The sequence below is a fragment of the Mus pahari genome, chromosome 18, assembly GCF_900095145.1.
Source record: "Mus pahari chromosome 18, PAHARI_EIJ_v1.1, whole genome shotgun sequence".
NCBI lineage: Eukaryota > Metazoa > Chordata > Mammalia > Rodentia > Muridae > Mus > Mus pahari.
In genome coordinates this window covers 50,461,092-50,480,460 of record NC_034607.1, presented here as the reverse complement: position 1 = coordinate 50,480,460, position 19,369 = coordinate 50,461,092, and the positions used below count along the sequence as shown (strand labels likewise).

Below are 19,369 nucleotides of genomic sequence, written 5' to 3'. Positions count from 1 at the left end.
GCCAGCCTGGTCTACAGAGTGAGTTCCAGGACAGCCAGAGCTACACAGAGAAACCCTGTCTCGAAAAACCTAAAAAACCAAAAAAAACAAAAAAACAAAAAACAGATATGTATATCAGCTTTATTCAAAATGGGCAAAAACCAGGATAGTCTTCAGTAGGTAAGTGGATAAAGTAAGCTTACCCACACTATGAAGTAATATGCATTCATAAAGAAATGAACTACCTACCATATGTGAATAGGTGTGGAGGGACATGAGCTGTTCTTACAAGATGGAGCCATTCTGAAATGGCTGCGCGTTTCTGTGCAGTTGGATGACAGTCTGGAAAAGACAAACTGGAAGCGTAGAATGATCTGCATTTGCCATACATTTAGGAGGAAGCCCAGGACGATGGAGTGGGACACAGGCTCAGTGATATCATTTTGTAGGGTCCTCCAACAGTGGCTACATACTGTATTTGTAGGCATCACATGGGCCCATCAGTGTGAGCATCCATCCCAGAGTGAGCATGACTGCCAGCACCAGCACCAGCTATGGGGTCTTAGGGTTTCTATGCTGCAGTGAAGCACCGTGACCAAAAGCAACTGGGGATGAAGGGTTTTATGTGGCTCCCACTTTCTCATCACTGTATCACTTAAGGAAGTCAGGACAGGAGCACACACAGGGCAGGGACCTGGAGGCAGCAGGTGATGCAGAGGTCTTGGAGGGGTGCTGCTTACTGGCTTTCTCTTGGTGGCATGCTCAGCCTGCTTTCTTATAGCCCATGAGGGGCTGGACCCTCCCCCATTGATCACTAATTAACATGTGCTAACGACTTGCCTGCAGCCAGATCTGTATAGAGGCATCTTTTAAATTGAGGCTCCCTCCTCTATGATGACTCTTGCTTGTGTCAAGTTGGTATAAAACTAGCCAGGAAAGAGATACCAGTTAATGCAGGACACTAGGGTGGCCCGGTTGGTAGGGAGACTGGAGAGAAGGTGTCTGTGTGTGAGCAGTGCTTTTCTCAAAATTATTCTTAAAAAAATGATGTAGGCTTAGAAATGATTAAGTGGTTCAAGTTTATCCTCTGGTATATATATATACATTCATGTATTTCAAAATATGGATACTCTACCACACCATTATTAACAAAAAAGACAGCAACAACAAAAGTATAAAATACCAGATTTTACTGGAGAAAATGCATGGGTAGCTGGAATATGTTCACCTTAAACCGTGAGGAAGCTGTTACCGTTGGTAGTTGCATGTGCTGATATATTCTCCTTCTGTGGTTGCATCAGTTGGAGCTTTAGAATTTAGAGGCAGGATGCATCAGCTCGAGCAGGCCTGAGTGCTGGGCTCCTAACTGTGTGGACCCAGCTTGGCCAACCATGAGTATGTCCCTGTCCTTTCTGTGACAGAGTGCCCATTGCTTATCATGTGAAGCTCCTGTTTCCTTCTAAGCCAGAGCTGACTTAAAAGTCAGTTCTGTCTGTAGTTCAGGTTAGGACAGTGTTTGCTTTGTATATGGGGAACTCTGGCTTAGTCACCAGCCTTGTACAAGGAAATTAATGGAAAAAATAAATTCTGGACTATGTTGTTGTCATCGATGATAATGTATACTAGTATTTAAAGCTCCATTAAAAAAATGTTGTACCTCACAGAGACTAAACTGCCAACCAGGGAGCCTGCATGGGACTGACCTTGACTCTCCACACACGTCACAGTTGAGTAGCTTGAGACACCTAACAGTGGGAGCAGGAGCTGTCTCTGCCTCTGTCACCTGCCTTTGGGACCCTTTTCCCTGCTGTGTTGCCTTCTCTAGCCTTAGTAGGAGAGGAAGTGCCTAGTCTCACTGCATGATATGCCAGAGGCTGGTTAATATCCAGCCTGCCCTTTTCTGAAGAGAACAGAGGAGGAGTGATGGGGCAGGTCTATGTAAGAGGCAGGAACTAGGAGGAGAGGAGGGAGGGGAATGGGGAAATGGTCAGGGTGTAAAAAAATGCTTGTGTGTGCTCTTTAATAGTCATCTGATTTGAGTTGTATAGAAGTTAGCAAGTTCACCTCTACTGCTCAAAAAGTTCTGCATTATATGAATTATTGCACGTGAGTTATCAATAGTTTTTGATGATTATTACAGTAACAACTATTGAGACTTTTGATAAATAGGGGGAAATATGCATCTTCTCTGGTTTGTGGATGATAACATATCATTTAAGTAATTCTCCTTACTTAACAAACAGCTGTCCACACACACGTGCATGTGCTGAGGATATCACCTTATTTGGTAATATCCCTAGTCCCCCTCCCCCCCTCCCCTCCCTGGCACCGTAGTTTCTGATTTATTTCTGTATATGTGATGGTCAGGTAGTTGTGATTTGTCCAGAGACTGGTATAATTTCTACTCCAGTATCAGTTATAGACTGTTTTATAAGTGACAGAGCTTTTGATGCAACTTCACATACACAGTCAATTTATGATGTAGGAAAACAGAGATTTTGGGGACAGTGAGGAAAAAAACCTAGGGCCTTTTGCTAAACACATGCTCCGTCGCTGCCTTGGGCACTTAGCTCACCACTGACTGGTAAAAAGGTCTAAAAGCCAGACAATGGTTATCCTGAAAGTATTTCTTTCTTCTTTTCTTTTCTTTTCTTTTCTTTTCTTTTTTTAAAGATTTATTTATCGTTATATGTAAGTACACTGTAGCTGTCTGCAGACACACCAGAAGAGGGCATCGGATCTCATTGTGGATGGTTGTGAGCCACCATGTGGTTGCTGGGATTTGAACTCAGGACCTTTGGAAGAGCAGTCAGTGCTCTTACCCTCTGAGCCATCTCACCAGCCCCTGAAAGTATTTCTTGACTTAATAGTTTTAGGCATAATATGTAGTATAACTTAGTGGCAGCTAAAAATAAGATATTTGGAGTAGATCCCCAAGAATTGCATATGTTAAAAAGTAAGATACTGAATTTACAGAAAGCCTTTAAAAATCAAAGATTTATGTATGACAGTATTCTTTACATGTAAGGATTATTTTTTAGATTTGACATTTGTAAATCAAGTATAGCATTTATTCCTATAGCATAGAATACCACTGGTAGCATGTTTTAGAACATTAAAATGTATATTAGACTCCACTATCAAAATATTGATTTAAGAGAGTTGCTTCTTCTAGAGATATCGGTAGCTCAGATTGTAGGGTGCTTGATTAACGTGGACCCCATCCCTGCACTGAATAATAACCTGTGTCTCAGGCCTGCTGTCCCAGCAGAGGTAAAAGCAGGAAAAATAGAAGTTCAAAGTTATTGTTGGTTCTATTGGAAGTTCCAGGCCAGCCTGGACTAAATGAGACCCTGTTTCAAAAAATAAAAAATAAAAGATAGTTTATTCTGTAGAAACATTATTATTATGATCTTAGCTAAGCTCTTATGACATCTTTAAAAGTAATATTTAAGCTCAGAGTGAATTTAGTATTTAGTATTTACTTTTGATGGTTACTACTTTAAAGAGTGAGGGAAGCATTCAAACAGTGTGTTGACAGACACAGAGCCGTGAAAGCAGGCACGCCTCGTTCATAATGACGTAACCTAGTTACAGCCATAATGGTGTAACCTAGTTACGGTCATAATAAGCTTATGCCCAGAAAAAAACCTGAAGGTAGTTTGAGAGTTTGGAGTCTACCTTGGCCTTGTGTCTCATTCACCCAAGTGTGAAGAGCTTGTTACGGCCTGCTTCTCTTTCCTTTAGTAAGGAAACATCATTTTAGCTTGTTAGTTTGAAATGACTTCAGGTTGAAGGTTATCAGTCCACTCAGAAGCACTGGTTTTGTGTGTGTGTGTGTGTGTGTGTGTGTGTGTGTGTGTGTGTGTGTGTGTGTGTGTGTTTGTTTGGGGTGGGGGAGAGAGAGAGAGAGAGAGATTTGTTGCCAGTGTAGACTTCTATTGCATTGCAGTTTTAGTATTTAGTGACTGTCAGAACTTGGTAACATGACACAAGTGATGTCCTGTGTAGATAACAGTTTATTTTACTTAGTTTATTGTTAATTGTATTTCATTTTACAGAGAGCTACTGAGCCAAGCCAGATTGTATGCCATTGTTGCTGAAAAAAGGGACCTTCAAGAGGAGCCTGCTCCTGTGAGAAAGAGTGGCAGTCAGTTTGACTGGGCTCTGATGAGACTGGATAATTCTGTCCGGAGAACAGGCCGGATTACGAAGGGGCTCCTGCAGAAAGTCTTTGAGAGCACGTGTCGCTCAGGTATTTGAGAGTTTCTCTGCAGGAAGTTGAAGTTTTTAAAGAGCGCCTGGAAGCTCACTGGGAAGAGCATTATCTGACATTAAGCGTCAACTGTGACTCTGATCCTGCTGTCCTTCCAGTTCATCCAGGCAGAGTTCGAAGTAACATAAAAATAGCTTGTTTAGAGTTAAGTTCAGAGTCAGCAAATAGAAACATCCATTTGATCCCCCTGGCTTCTAGGGTTGCTTGCAGCGGTAAGCTGAGGTGGGAGGCACCAGGGTTTCTCTTCTTTCCTTGTGGTGTCAGCTTCTCCTAAGGTGAGCGCAGTGAAGACTGATAGACACCAGTCACCGTTGAACAGGTAGCTCTGACAGGAGCTGCAGGCCCTTTATTCCCAGGCTTTCCCTCTCCCATCACAGCTACAAAGGCGAGTGGACTAACACGTACAATTTTGTGTGCATTTAAAGAAGATTCTATAAACTCCCAGAGTCTGTTTGTGGGGTCCATTCTGTATGGAGCAGATATTCTATGACAGTTACAATCACGTGCACTGAAGGACCAGAACCTCCCATCTACTCAGAGCTGTCACTACTCTCCATGGGCACCCTCCCCAGCCCCTTTTATCCTTTCCAGTCCTAGGTACCCACCAGTGTATTTTCTGCCCCCTTAGGTACTTGTGGATGGAATTATACCATACGTGTTTATTTTTGTTTCATCTTAAAGTTGTTTTGGGGGACATGGAGATGAACTTAAGTTTGATAATGATGAGTCTTGGCTTTCTGTCATTGTCATAAGACACTGAGAAGCTTAGCCTTGAACATGTAGCAAGCATGCTTAAAAATTTACTTCTCTTTGTCTGTATTAGTTTTACAGATTGTGTAAGTGTTGTAACCTTAGGCTTCTTAAAGCAGACTACTATTACAATTTTAAGTTGTAATATTTACCAGTGTTGTGGATTGGGTGGTGTTAGTATACTGTCTTGTCTTTGAGCCAGGAGGCTGTGGATAATTAAGGGATATTTTTCTTGATCTCTTTGAAAAGCCTGAGGATGTTCAAATTGTTTATAAGTTTCAGATTACGCTTTGCTGTTTGCCTCCATAGTATTGGGGCTGTCACCATGATCCCATGAACTGTTTCTGCACAGGTAACCCAGGGAGCAATCAAGCCCTGCTTCTGCTGCGCAGCTGTGGCTCACTCCTGCCCGAACTGAGTCTCGCGGAGAGGACAGAGTTTGCTCATAAGATCTGGGAAAAACTTCAGCAGTTAGGTATGATTGTTTTAGTGTGTGACGTAAGGTGTAGGTATATTTTTTTTCTGTTCCACCGTAAGTGTTCTTCGCATAAGTATTATAAACTTATTTTATCATGACTTCTTGATTCAATACTTTTTTGCAATATGTTTATTTGGCGAGTTTAGTGACATCTAGGGGCATTAAGAATAAAGTAGTTTTCATATCATGAATTAGAATTTTGATAAGTGGGGCTGGAGAGATGGCTCAGGGGTTAAGAGCACTGACTGCTCTTCCAGAGGTCCTGAGTTCAATTCCCAGCAACCACATGGGTGGCTCACAACCATCTGTAATGGGATCCAATGCCCTCTTCTGGTATGTCGGAAGATAGCAACACTGTACTCACATACACAAATAAATACATCTAAAAAAAAAAGAATTTTGATAAGTGAAGAAAACAGGCACTGGGATGTGGTTGTAACTGTGTAACTCACCCCACAGTCCCAAAGCATTGTTAGAGCTCAGCTCCCAGGAGGTGACTCACACAAGAGGGCTCTGCTGTAGCTCCTTAGATAGCAGAATGCTCACTGGGGTCAGATCTAGACATTATGGAGCTTCTGTGATAGAATCGCATCAATCTGCACATATTAATATCAAATGAAGATGTTGAGCAGCATACACAGTGTACCATCATCCACAATGAGTGCCTTTCCCTGTGTATGTGTATCCACTATATTGAAATATTTCTGGTCTGAAAAGTGACAAACATCACATATAATTTTTACCCAGTACATTCTGGTTTTGCTGCTGCTCTGTTGAGACAGGCTTCTGCTAAGTTATTCTGGCTAACATGGATCTTGCTTTCAGAGCTAACACGGATCTTGCTCTCAGAGGATGGTTACCTTCAGTGTTGGGACTAAACTTTGCCACCATGCCTGGCTAAATGTCTTTTTTTTAAATTTTGAACCAGCTGGGTTATAGTGGTACATGTCCTTAATCCCAACACTTGGGAGACAGAGGCAGGCAGCATTCTATAAATTTGAGGACAGTCTAATCTACGTAGTCTTAAAAAAATATCCAAAACTAAAATTTTGAATATTAAAGACTAATTCAAAGCCCACTAGATAACTGGTATTCATTCCTGATTTTTAAGTGACTGAAGAGCAGAAGGAAGCTGATTCAATGTGATAAGTCTAAAGCCGTCCACCCTGTGTGAGCCGCCTTTCCCACCCCTTGAGTTGATTTTCTTTCTTTCTTTTTTTTTTTTCGAGACAGGGTTTTTCTGTGTAGCCCTGGCTGTCCTGGAACTCACTCTGTAGACCAGGCTGGCCTCGAACACAGAAATCTGCCTGCCTCTGCCTCCCAAGTGCTGGGATTAAAGGCGTGCACCACCAGGCCCAGTGAGTTGATTTCTTTTAAATAAGTGTTGATGCTTTAAAAAATACATTTTTTAGGACATTCTGTGGTAATTTTGTTGCACAATCATGTTATGGATCTAACACAGCGTTCCTTGTAATGCCCTACTAAAAAATCACTACAGTACTAAAGAGAGTGGTGCCTGCCTAAGGTCACAGATCCCAGGAGAGCTGTGAATGTCACTGAAGACCTTTGGTCAAAGGCTACTGCACTGCCAAAACAGTAGACACCACTCTTAGACTGGTAGGATGGCCGTGGTGTCATCTGTGTGTAGAACAGACTGAGTGAGTGGTTGTCCTAACAGATGTCACCATAGGCAGTATCCACATAGGAAGAAGACAAGGATGTTAGAATATGGCTAAATAATGCTACAGGCTGAAATGGTGTTCACGCTGAAGGAGGAGCGGGTCCTTGAGGCAAAGGCTTTACATGACCTGGTAAAAATAATAAACAAACAAACAAAATGCCAACAGTCCTTCTTTATAAAAGGCTTGTAGTCACAGTTCATCTGTAGCATGGTAAGGGCCACTTTATAGGAATGCCTGTGCCATTCATTCATTTGTGCGTTCATTCATTCATTCATTCATTCATTCATTCAGTGCATCTGCATGTATGTAGCTGCATGCCAGAAGAGGGCATCAGATTCAAGTATAGATGTTTTTGAGCCACCATGTGGTTGCTGGGAATCAAACTCATGACCTTTGGAAGAGCAGAGAGTACTCTTAACTGCTAAGCCATCTCTCTAGGCTGCCTGTTACTTTTAAACACAGAAGTATTGTTAGTGAGTTCTTATATATGAAGACAGTACTGTTTCATAAGTAAGCACCCATTAGTGTCTGCAGAATTTGGTGATACTTAAGATACGATGTTAAATGCTCTTCTGAACAGTTGATTTAAATTTCATTTATAGGTGTCGTATATGATGTCAGTCATTACAATGCTTTACTTAAAGTATATCTTCAAAATGAATACAAATTTTCACCTACTGATTTCCTGGCAAAGATGGAGGGAGCAAACATCCAGCCGAATCGAGTAGGTAACTGCTGTTGTGGGTCCTGAGCAGCCGGACCCACTGCTGTTGTTTTTCAGAAAACCATGTTTATGCATGAAAATGTTAAGCAGCCCGTTTCATTGCAGGTAACATACCAGAGGCTGATAGCTGCCTACTGTAATGTTGGAGACATTGAAGGTGCCAGGTATGTATTCTGTAAATGCAGGCTACTTTGTAGTTCCCTTTTCGTGTATTTATGTGTATTTATGTGTGTGGAATCAAGAGCACAGCTTACAGGAGTTGGCTCTGGCTGTCATGTGGATTCTGGGTTCATTTGTCTGGCTTGGCCATAAGCTCCTTTTCCCGACAGACTATCTATCTCATCATTTATAAATGGAGGTTTATACAAGTAGATTTATAAATTGTAAAATCCTAAGATGTATCTACTTTTCTAAAAAAAAATTTTTCTTTATAAAGGTAATTATTTCAGAATTAATTCAGTGTAGTGAATTTAGTAAAATGATATTATTGTATAAAAGGGAAAGAAGTAAAAGTTGCTATCTAATTGGTCAGAACAGAAGCATAAATTGTTAAGATGCAAAGCTGGATTGACTTTTTAAAAACCTTCGTCCTAAGGGAACTTTCATCAGCCCTTTAAAGTGTTCATTTATAAAAGTAGGATTTTTTTCCCACTGATTCAGGTAAAATTGTTGCAATATTTCTCTGCTTATATAAAATTCATTGCCATTTTACATTGAAGCTTAAGAAATAAGGCGTAGGTTGAAATACACAGCCTATTTGATGTTCCTTCCTGCCCCACATTAGGGATTGAACCGAGGGTCTCTCACACATGCCAGGCAATGTCTCATCACTGGGCCACCACACTCCTGGTTTACCTAGGAGCTTTAACAAGAGTATCCAAGTTATTGATACTTCAAGGAAAATTTCCTGAGAAGGGGATTATCTTTCCCTTTGTTGTTTTTGTTTTTGTTTAACAAGGACATGTTTTTATGCTAAACAAAAATAACTTACAGCCTAGTTCATACAAAAATCACAGTAAACCTCTGATAAACGTCTCTATTGCAGCAAGATCCTCGGATTTATGAAAGCGAAGGACCTTCCGATCACGGAGGCCGTGTTCAGCGCTCTCATCACAGGGCATGCGAGAGCTGGGTAACTTCCCACTTGGGCTTTGGTTGTCAGCAGGCGTAAGTCCTAGGTTACTGTAGAGAACTCACAGCGTGTCGACTCCTGTTCCAAACACTGATGTGAGGTGGAACACACCAAGATTTTTATGACTTCCCCTGAAATTTGATACACAAAATTTATAATTGCTCAGGGTTAAAAATAGGGCTTGATTTGAGGTAATTCAATAATGAAGTTTACTGATCTAGGAAGTATTTTATTTTTCTCGTGAGTAGTCTGGTAAAGCTGTGTCCTTGCATTCCTAGTCTAAGAGGGGTTCTTAATGCTTATATAATTTTACATAAGGGGGTGGGGTTACCTGTAAATACTGCAAGTACTTACGAGAATGTCTAGTATTCCAGAAGTATGTAATCAGTTTAAATGAGTCTTTGCCCACTTGGGGATAGTTCCACGTGTTTAAAAGGGTTGATTTAATAAGGTTGGGCCTCATATTTTAAACTGAGTGATTGTATTCAGTAATCTTATGTTTTCTTTGGAATACTTTACAGGGATATGGAAAATGCAGAAAATATTCTCACAGTGATGAAACAGGCCGGCATTGAGCCTGGGCCAGACACATATCTGGCCTTGTTGAATGCACATGCTGAGAGGGGTGACATTGGCCATGTTAAGCAGGTATGGTTTATACTCTCCAAGTCAATGTTGAAGTCATTAAATGAACTTGTGTTACATTTTATGTGAAGCAAAAAACATAGCTTGTGTCTGTTTTAAAGATTTCTCTTTGTGAAGAGAAATGTTCCAAGAAAACTTAGTTGGATGTTGATATGCAACAGTTACTATTGGGTTGGGCAGTTACGTCTCGTTTATTTAGATTAATACTTCTAATTTTTCATTCTGATTGTTAAAACCATCTTTAGATTCTGGAGAAAGTGGAGAAGTCGGACCATTACTTCATGGACCGTGACTTCTTGCAAGTTATTGTTAGCTTTAGTAAGGCTGGATATCCTCAGTATATCTCAGAAATTCTGGAGAAGATTACCTATGAAAGAAGATCTATTCCAGGTATTTAAGAATGTTTATCTGCACGCCTTCTACACGTGGCTTCCTGTGTCCTCCCTAACAGTGAGGACTGTGGGAGGGGAACAGTGAGGACCCTGGTGGTGCAGGCAGGAAGGGTTACTCTTGGGGACTTAGATCTTTGTGAGGTTTGCAGCTCTTGAGTTTTTTTCTTTAAAAATGTAAATGTTTTTGTTTATTTGTGTGTTTGGGTGTGCATGTACCACAGGTCATGTGTAGTGTCTTTCTCTGCTGAACCATGTTGCTTGCCCTGTTTTTTCTTTAGTGTTGATTACAATTTGAACAGGTTGCTCAGTTTAGTAACAACAAATGTCTTTGTTTTCTTCACAGATGCAATGAACCTCATTTTGCTTTTAGTCACTGAGAAGTTAGAAGACACTGCGTTCCAGGTTTTATTGGCATTACCCCTGTCCAAGGATGAGACCTCCAATAATATTGGCAGTTTCTTTTTGCGGCACTGTGTGACTATGGATACGGTATTCTGCCCGTTTCCACTTTGTAGCTTGTGGTTAGTGCTGAAGTGTGACTCTTTAAAACAGGAGAAAATTCATGAGATTAGAATAATTGTAAAGAACATAAAACTTTGTAATGTTGAAGATTTCTGGATAGAAAGGAGAAATTCAGATTTCATTACCGAAAGAATTGAATGTTGCAGAAAGTCAGGTGGTCAGGCTCTGCCCGTTGAGGCTCTGCCCATTGGTTGACTCGATGTCTTTTTCCATAGCCCCCTGAGAAGCTGATAGACTACTGTCGGAGGCTGAGGGACGCCAAGCTGCACAGCTCCTCCCTGCAGTTCACACTGCACTGTGCTCTTCAAGCCAATAAGACAGGTGCTGTGTTCTCTTAGTGCAGACCAACATTACGAAGTGTCTCTGAGCCAGCCTGGTGACGGGTCTGTGATTTTATTTTACTTATTTATTTGTTTTAGATTTGGCAAAAGCAGTGATGGAGGCTTTGAGGGAAGAAGGGTTTCCTATCCGACCTCACTATTTCTGGCCGTTGCTTGCTGGGCATCAGAAAACAAAAAATGTTCAAGGTGAGGTTTGCCTTTTATGGGGCCAGAACTAGTTAGAGTCTGTTTGAATTCTTTAAAAGCACACCTCTGAGAATGAGCTCTCTTGAGACATTGGAACTGTGTTAAATCAGGCTGAAGTGGATTTTCCACCTTCATTTCATTTCATAGTTCATCTCTTCAGTTTTTGAGCTGTTGAGTGTAGTTGTAAACAGTTTCTCTAGCTGTAGTAAAGTTACATCGGATGGAGTTGGTAAGGCAGAGAGTGTGTGCGCTCTCTGTACCATTCTGTACCATTCCCTTTGTGGGCCACTGCAGCAGGAAAGGCACAGAAACTTGTATTTATTGTAAAGTGGTGCTTGTGACCTGACAGCCTGCTGATTGAAGGACAGAAACTCTCAGTCTTTTAGCTTCTTAAGTACATTTAGGCATTTAGCGTACTTTTCCCTGTACACATGGGATGTCTATAGGATATGAATAAAATGGAACAAATATCAAATTTTGAGCACAGTATCTAATTCTTTGGTTTGCATTACTGGTAATCAGTAAGAATAGTCTCATAAAAGAGGCTTTTAACAGAAGTACCTCCCCCTTGGGGAAACAGAAATGGTCTTTTTTCATTTTATCTCACAGTGTAATGTGCTGTGGAATGAGATGCAGAGTTGTTAGTGTGACACTGGGTGACAAACAGCGCACAAACAACAAAAAAGTGCTTTTAGCAGACTTTCATGTGGCAATTTTATTTTAAATATATATTCGTCTTCTGGGTTAGAAGAAATAGTGAAACAAGTATTCCCTAATTGTTTCTGGTTATAGAAGTCTCTAATCCTCTTTAGAAAAGTCTTTGTGAAACAATATGGGAGTTGATTAACTCTTTGTATGCCTCCAGTGCTGAAGAAGCAGGAGGCAACCTTTAGTCTTTTCTTTTCTTTTCTTTTCTTTTCTTTTCTTTTCTTTTCTTTTCTTTTTCTTTTTCTTTTTCTTTTTCTTTTTCTTTTTCTTTTTCTTTTTTTCAGACAGGGTTTCTCTGTGTAGCCCTGGCTGTCCTGGAACTCACTCTATAGATCAGGCTGGCCTCGCACTCAGAAATACACCTGCCTCTGCCTCCCAAGTACTGGGATTAAAGGCGTGCACCACCACGCCCAGCCCTTTAGTTTGTATCACAGAACGTTTACAGCTTTCCGCCAAACTCTTGGACACACTAATACTATTTACCTTTACACAAGTAGGAAAATATTTTTGAAATACCTGTGTGTCTGTGTATCGGGTAAGTTTTCTGATTGCACCATATTGTAATGTCTATAGTTGGGTTGGGTACTTCGTTATTAACAGTTAGTAGCTAGCTAGAGTGAGCTGAACTTGTGGAAGATGGGCTTATCTTACATCTGTCTTTCCTTCAGATCTCAGGATTGAGATTTTGAGCATGCTTTTGAAAGCTCACATGTTATTATCAAGGGAACTGAGAGGCAAAGGGGTTCAGTGACTGACCATTTACATTCCTAGTCGTCCTTTGGAAATTAGACACAAGATTTTATATTAAGGATGTATTCTCAGGAACAAGATTTTTAAATCAATCCGAGTTTTACTTGGAAAAACACAGAAGCCTATACTGAGTTAGAGGTACTCACTCAGTACTTCAAGAAAGTGTCAGTTGTCCCTCAACTTTTAGAAAGCATCTGTTCGTTTTAGACCTCCTCTTCTGGAGGTCCTGAAGATAGGAAAGTGTCCTGTGCAGTCGGTCGGGGCCGAATGTTTTTCTGTAGTTTCTATCACTACACGGAAGGCCAGAAATCAGATATTCTCACTGGCCAAATGAGCCTGCTTTGTCCAGTCAGCACCCAGCCTCAACTGGTGGGACGATGGGACTGCAGCTGCTCAGGAGTGCTTAGTAAGGCGTGAGAAGAGCCCTAGGAAACAGGTAGAATTGAACCAAGGTTTCAATAACAGGATGATTGCATTCCTCTTGAATTTGAGGGAGGAAGTTCACCATCACCAGCCACCAAAAGATTCTTTTGAGTCCTTCATGCTTTTCTGTGGTACAAATAGAAAAGTCACTACTTAGAATATAACATTTTCAGCGGTCAAACATAAATGAGAGGAAAAGCTCCTAATTAGGACCCAAATGTCCTTTGATATAATTAGCATAAATAAGAATATGAAAGACTGGGCCAGGCATGTGATGCACACCTTTAGCAGTACTCTGGATGTTGGGACAAGTGGACTGGAGCCAGCCTGGTCTATAGTGAGTTCCAGGTGAGCCAGAGCTACATAGCGAGACCCTATCTCCACAACAAAGAAGATGCATGCAGGGGAGCCCAGAGAGTAAGAGTCAGGGTGTGGTAGTTGTAGTAGAGGTGCCCTATTTTTAAAAAGGATGTTTTCTCCAAATAAAGTGAGCATATTTGGTTGATCATAGAAGCCATGGTAGACATGGTAGTCTTAGAGGATGGGCATGGTCCAGGTAAATCATGTCTCTTTCCCTAGGGTATGGATTAGACAAAGAAGTGAGGAAATGCTCTCATTGACTGAGAGAAGCGTCAGACCAAACCTTGTAACTTCCTGAATTCCAAGTTCGTTATCTCTGCCCTGCTGTGTTTTATCTCATAGGAATAATAGATATCCTCAAAATAATGAACGAAATGGCAGTGGATCCTGATCAGGAAACATATATAAACTATGTGTTTCCATGCTTTGATAATGCACAGTCAGTTCGAGCTGCTTTGCAGGTGGGTACAAGTACGCTTTTCATGGCTAATGGAAGAACATCTTGCTCTTCCTGGTTTTTCATTATCAGGACAGCACCATTGAGTGGAGAACTGAAACCATCTCGTTACACAGTTTTAAGGCTTTATAAATACACCAGTCAGTGTATGTAGCAGTGTAACATAACATAAGAAAACTAAAGAGCACCTTTCTTTTGTGTTGATATGATATGCGTGCTAGTAGACAAAACATTAAGAAGACTCACTCTTCATTCTTACCCTGGAAACTGTTCTCATTAATGTTCCTAAATACACTAATAGTATATTTATTACCCTGCATTTGAAACACTGCTTTTCCGCCATGCTTCTTGGCCCTTCCATAGGAATGGTGTGGATGAGTGCCATCCGAAGCGCGGCTTCTGGAGGGGGGGGGCTTAGTACTCTTTATAAGATCCAGATTTGATTCCCCAGTGGTAGCTCATACCGGTCTAACTCCAGTACCTGGAGATCTGACATGAATGCTGGCCAACACTCATACACACATTAAATAGAAAAAAAAAAAAAATAGAAGAATTGCCTTTTCTAATTTCAAATTAAAATGCTATATATACAGTTAGGAAAAGTGGGTCCGAGGCCCAGGTTTGTAATACAGATTGTGCCAGAAAGAGCTGCAGAGCAGACAGTTCCTTACAGTCTTGATGTTTGTCAGAATGTTCTTTTCTTTCCTTGGAACAACTTGATAGTTAATTTTAAAATTGGGAGTTATATCTTGAGGGTCTTTACCTTCCTCGATTCCTGTTCGGGGAGGATAAGGCCTCAGGTGGCACTTGTAACTGTGACCTTCTGGCATCAGCTCCCTTATACTGGCACAGTAGCCATGTTGTCATGTTGAGTTTTCATGCTGTGACTCTGACAAGTGAGCTCTGTCCCCAGCTCTCTTCTATAGATCTCAGAAGAGGATATTGACCTCCTGCTGTATTCACTCTACAATTAGAAACTATTTGTAAATAGTGACTTTCTGCATAGTTTATTCTTGGCAGAAATACAGCCCGAGAGTCCAGTGCCATCTGGGGTACTCATGTTTTCTCAGAACTGTCGGCCTCTTTTAGGGGGAAAATTAGACCTAAATTGTAAACTTGCCTGAGCTTTGATTGCCTATATTATTATTATTTCAATTACCTTTTGTTTTCATTGTTAAAATTTCAGTATTAAGTATTATTGGTTTAGAAACAACCATACTGTTAAATGCTTGACTTTATGGTATTACTAAGTTTTTTTTAATTCTTAGCTACAAATAAAATATCATTTTCATCAGTTTAAAATTATGACAGTATTATGTCATTCATTGATAAATTGGAGATTACTAGTCAGTAACTATATAACTCATCCGTAAATGGTCCCTTGAGATAGTCTTATTTTTTAGATAATCATTTTTTCTTAACATTTTTCTTTTCATATATGAGTGTGCTTAAGAAATCTCTCTGGAAAAGTGGTTATTATTCATCATCTTACATTTTATTTGCTGTCTTCCTATAGTAATATGTAATTCTGTAAATCATTTCAATGCTTGTGTGACATTTTATTTTATAGATATATCATAATTTATTTTTATTCTTTGCCTTAAATTATCAGGGTGGTTTGTAACACTGAACTATATAAAAATCATTTGAACTAAATTTTGGTTATTTAATGTTGGGATAGGTGATAAAATGAAATGTGTATTTCTTTTAAGCTCCCATTTCATTCTGTGCTGGCCTTGTAAATGAGAACACTGCTGTCCTGAGTGAAATGTAGGCATGCTGCCTGTGCCGCTACGGCTTCTTAGGTGCTGGCCCTCGAACTGATGTTCCTGTTTACCCAAGGCTCCCTCACTCAGCTCTGTGTACTTTAAGGCCTTTTGGGTTGGGTTTTTGTATGTGTGTTTTCTTGAGACAGCAGTCCTGGAACTTGCTCTGTAGTCCAGGCTGGCCTTGAGATCTACCCGCCTCTACCTCTGGGACCCGAGTAAGGAATAAAGACGAGAGCCACCACACCTGCCCAGAAAGTTATTGTTTAACAAGATAATAGATTATCTTGGTTCACGATAATAAAAACATATGAAACGTTGGAAACTGAAGTGACACATCATAATATTGTTAGCTATGATTATTATTATTATTGAAGTGTATTACCATTGATGTATGCTTTTTCCCCAGGAAAATAAATGTCTCTTTAAAAGTACTACGCTTGCTCAGGCTGAAGTGAGAAATGAAGCAATAAATGGGAATTTACAGAACATTTTGTCATTTTGTAAGTACTCCACGTAAGACAGACTTGGTGTTGCTTTCAGCGCATGCACAAGAGTGCGAGCAAGCACAGCTTCAGGCTTTACTGAGGTCGCACTGCGTAGCCAGGTCAGGGCTTTGGCGTGAGGCTGCTTTGGATTTAATATTAAGGTTGGAAGGAGCTTAACGATGGACTGTGGAATCTGGTGAGACATCTGGTGAGCGATTGGAAGCTGTTTCCCTGCTTTAGGTAACAGAAAGCATGGCCTACGCTTGCTGAACATGGAAAAGCATCAGTTGCTCTTTACGTAAAGTCAGTGCCATTGACAGAAAGGCAGTGAGGGAAGCAAACAGCCAGAAACAAAATCTGATTTTCACTTTGTCTTTCTCTGCATAGCTTATATTTTATCTTGAGGAAATACGTGTGCCTTAAGTCTTAGTTTTTAACATGTTCATGATACTATTTGTCAGGTATTCAGACTGTGGGAAAAGGGTTTTGTTAGTTTATTTGGGGAGTTTTGCAAGAAGGGCTGACTTAGTTGGTCTTGAATTCACAGACTTGCCTGTCTCCTGCCTCCCGAATGCCAGGATTAAAGGTTTACCCCTGCCTGGCACAGAGCAGTTTTGATCTCCTTAAGCTTTGATTGTTGTATATTTAGAGTATATGGGGGACGCTCTGTAGAAACACCAGAGACTGTTGATAGGGGAGGCTCAGTAGCCAGTGTGGAGAAGCAGTCAGTGACTGTGTACTAACGGCTGCTCTCTAAGGACGTTGTGCCCTCTCCTGTATATATAATGTATGCATTGTCCATAGTAACAAGATGAAACTGGCTCTTAGCAAAGGAGTGTGAGCTGTGAGGGGCACACCCTGGGCTCTTCCCCTCCTACTGGATGTTCCTCTTACTTCATCTTCACACTCACGAGAAGTAGCAAGTTCCACCCAGTCTCCTGACGCCAGCTTGCTTGGATCGATCGATCTTTCTTTCTTTCTTTCTTTCTTTCTTTCTTTTTTTAAAGATTTATTTATTTTATGTAAGTACACTGTAGCAGTCTTCAGACACACCAGAAGAGGGCGTCAGATCCCATTACAGATGGTTGTGAGCCACCATGTGGTTGCTGGGGATTGAACCTAAAGTCCTCTGGAAGAGCAGCCAGTGCTCCTAACTGCTGAACCATCTCTCCAACCCCAAAGTATTTTTGTAAGATTACATTTTAAAAGGAAAGATGCCAGAGAGTTAAAACCAAAGAATGCCTGAGCTTATTTTTATCAGTCTTCCCTTAGACTCTGAGGTCTTTGAAATGCTGTAACTGCTGGTATCTGTCCTCGGCAGCTCTTCGGTGTGCACGAGAATATCATACTCTGGGGAAGAATAGCTGTTTTCTCTTGATCGGATTTATGTAGGACACAGGCTCTCCTTTGTAGCATGTCAAAGCTCAGAGTCGCTGAGAGGCATGTGTCTTGTCCAGTTCAGGTTTGGCCATGTTGTAAACAATTTTCAGATATTTCAGTGAATATCTAAATGCCATGAGATTAATGGCATTAAACATAAACTCCTTGTTCAAGGGTTTTATAGTTGGCTTCAAACACTTCTTATGTGGGAGTAAAATTTTTATGTATAAATTTGAGTTAAAATTAAAAATTATTTTCTTTCCACAGCCTTTTAAAAATGAAGTCAAGTATCTTACTCTTTATATGCTATGCATCATGTTCAGGACTTGACTGTATTATGGATTTCTCTCAGTCCACTCATTCTGTCACTCTACAGCCATGTTACACATAGTGTAGGATTCAGTTAATTAGACCGTACCATTCTAATACTGCTGCAAGCAAAAACCAAGGTCAGGAAAGGCCCACAGTGACCCTCTGTCATGTAAAACTAAACCACATCCTTTTTTTTTTTTAAGTATTTATGGCAAGGTTTACATGGAAAATGAAGCTTACTGATCAACATTGGAACGTTGCAGTTGTAGGCTGTTAAATATGCATGAGTAGTAGAGCAAGGAGAAGGAGGGAGCGGGAGGAGGGGATCCACAGAAGCCGCGATGTAGCGGAGGGAGGGTCTGCCTTCTTGTGGCTAGCTGCTGCCCTAGCATAGATGCAGACAGTGGTCATGGTGGAAATGGATGAAAAACTGAAGGTTCACTGGGCCCCATGGCAACTCTTGGAAAATAACTTTGTTTTGTCTTTGGGAAGGAAGAAAGTCACCTTGCTAATTTCCTTACAGTGCCAGTGTCTAAGTGAACACACATTCAGTTACGTGTTAGAGCAACTTATTATGAATCTGCTACTTGATGAAAGCAAGGCTTTAAAGGATGTTTTGTTACACGTGTTCATATTGCATCATTAAGTAACTTTATGTGAGACATTTTATTTTTTAAGTAATGTTTCCCAGTTGAAAGTGAAAAGGTAGGTAAACCAAGTCACCACATCATTTGTAGCTCAGTGTGGGTCATTTTGCTTGGCCTGAGATGTTTTGACAATCGTTTTTCTTTTGCAGTGGAATCGAATACCTTGCCTTTCTCCTTTAGTTCCTTGAGAAACAGCCTGATTCTAGGCTTTAGGAGGTAAGGGTGTCCGCCTGAATGTCTTCTGTCACTGGACTCATCTCCCTTGTGCTTGTGAGTGATGAAAACTGCCTTTGAGACAAGCTCTTACCTTGTAAGACTTAGGCTGAGTTAGGGCTGGGCAGTCTTTCCATTGCCTTTCCTACAAGGCGCACAGAGAGAAGCTGTTTGCATGCACACTCAGATCACTCTGTTAACATTCAGTTTTAATGGTTTTATTCTGTGCATACTACTAATTTACTCTTAGATGTTTGAGGACAATTAATGAACTTCCCCTCGTGTGTCCCTCTGTTGCTATTACTACATTGAGATTGGGAAGCAGGAAGTGGGCAGACCTTACAGAGAAGCGAGCTTTTGTTGAGAGGTTCAGAAGCGAGTGCACAGAATGGATGCCACCTCACACTGTGACGAGAACAAGTGAGAGGAAGCCAAGAGCAGCCAGGGCTTGGGCTCACTCTTAACAACTTGTTGTAGTGAGAAGCTCAGGAGAATAACCCCTGGACAGGACAACTGCCCAGTGATGGAAGACCTCAGTTACATCTTACCTTAGGCCATAGTGAGAGCCAAGCTTCCATTATGCGGACCCTTGGGAAGAAACTCAAGCCACCAATTTTGTTACTTTTTAAATAGTCACAGAAAAATCAAAGAAGAGTGAATGATTGCCTCCCTATTCAATGGTTTCACAAGTTTTTAACTGCCATTCTGATTCCTGCTGACTGCCTAGATACACATTGGTTTCTTTTTACTCTAAAGTT

General features: G+C 40.8%; 1 protein-coding gene across 1 annotated transcript in view; it reads left to right on the top strand.

Annotated features, from left to right (window-relative positions):
* The window catches only part of Lrpprc (leucine rich pentatricopeptide repeat containing), an 86,712-nt gene that overhangs the window by 9,488 nt on the left and 57,855 nt on the right, over nucleotides 1-19,369 (top strand). The window contains exons 2-14 of the mRNA XM_021217727.2: nucleotides 4,041-4,234; nucleotides 5,358-5,480; nucleotides 7,768-7,889; nucleotides 7,995-8,053; nucleotides 8,935-9,021; nucleotides 9,543-9,669; nucleotides 9,912-10,056; nucleotides 10,402-10,547; nucleotides 10,796-10,901; nucleotides 11,000-11,107; nucleotides 13,691-13,809; nucleotides 15,981-16,074; nucleotides 18,548-18,614. Of these exons, the coding sequence (XP_021073386.1) occupies nucleotides 4,041-4,234; nucleotides 5,358-5,480; nucleotides 7,768-7,889; nucleotides 7,995-8,053; nucleotides 8,935-9,021; nucleotides 9,543-9,669; nucleotides 9,912-10,056; nucleotides 10,402-10,547; nucleotides 10,796-10,901; nucleotides 11,000-11,107; nucleotides 13,691-13,809; nucleotides 15,981-16,074; nucleotides 18,548-18,614 (1,497 nt within the window). The remainder of the gene's footprint in view (nucleotides 1-4,040; nucleotides 4,235-5,357; nucleotides 5,481-7,767; nucleotides 7,890-7,994; nucleotides 8,054-8,934; nucleotides 9,022-9,542; nucleotides 9,670-9,911; nucleotides 10,057-10,401; nucleotides 10,548-10,795; nucleotides 10,902-10,999; nucleotides 11,108-13,690; nucleotides 13,810-15,980; nucleotides 16,075-18,547; nucleotides 18,615-19,369) is intronic.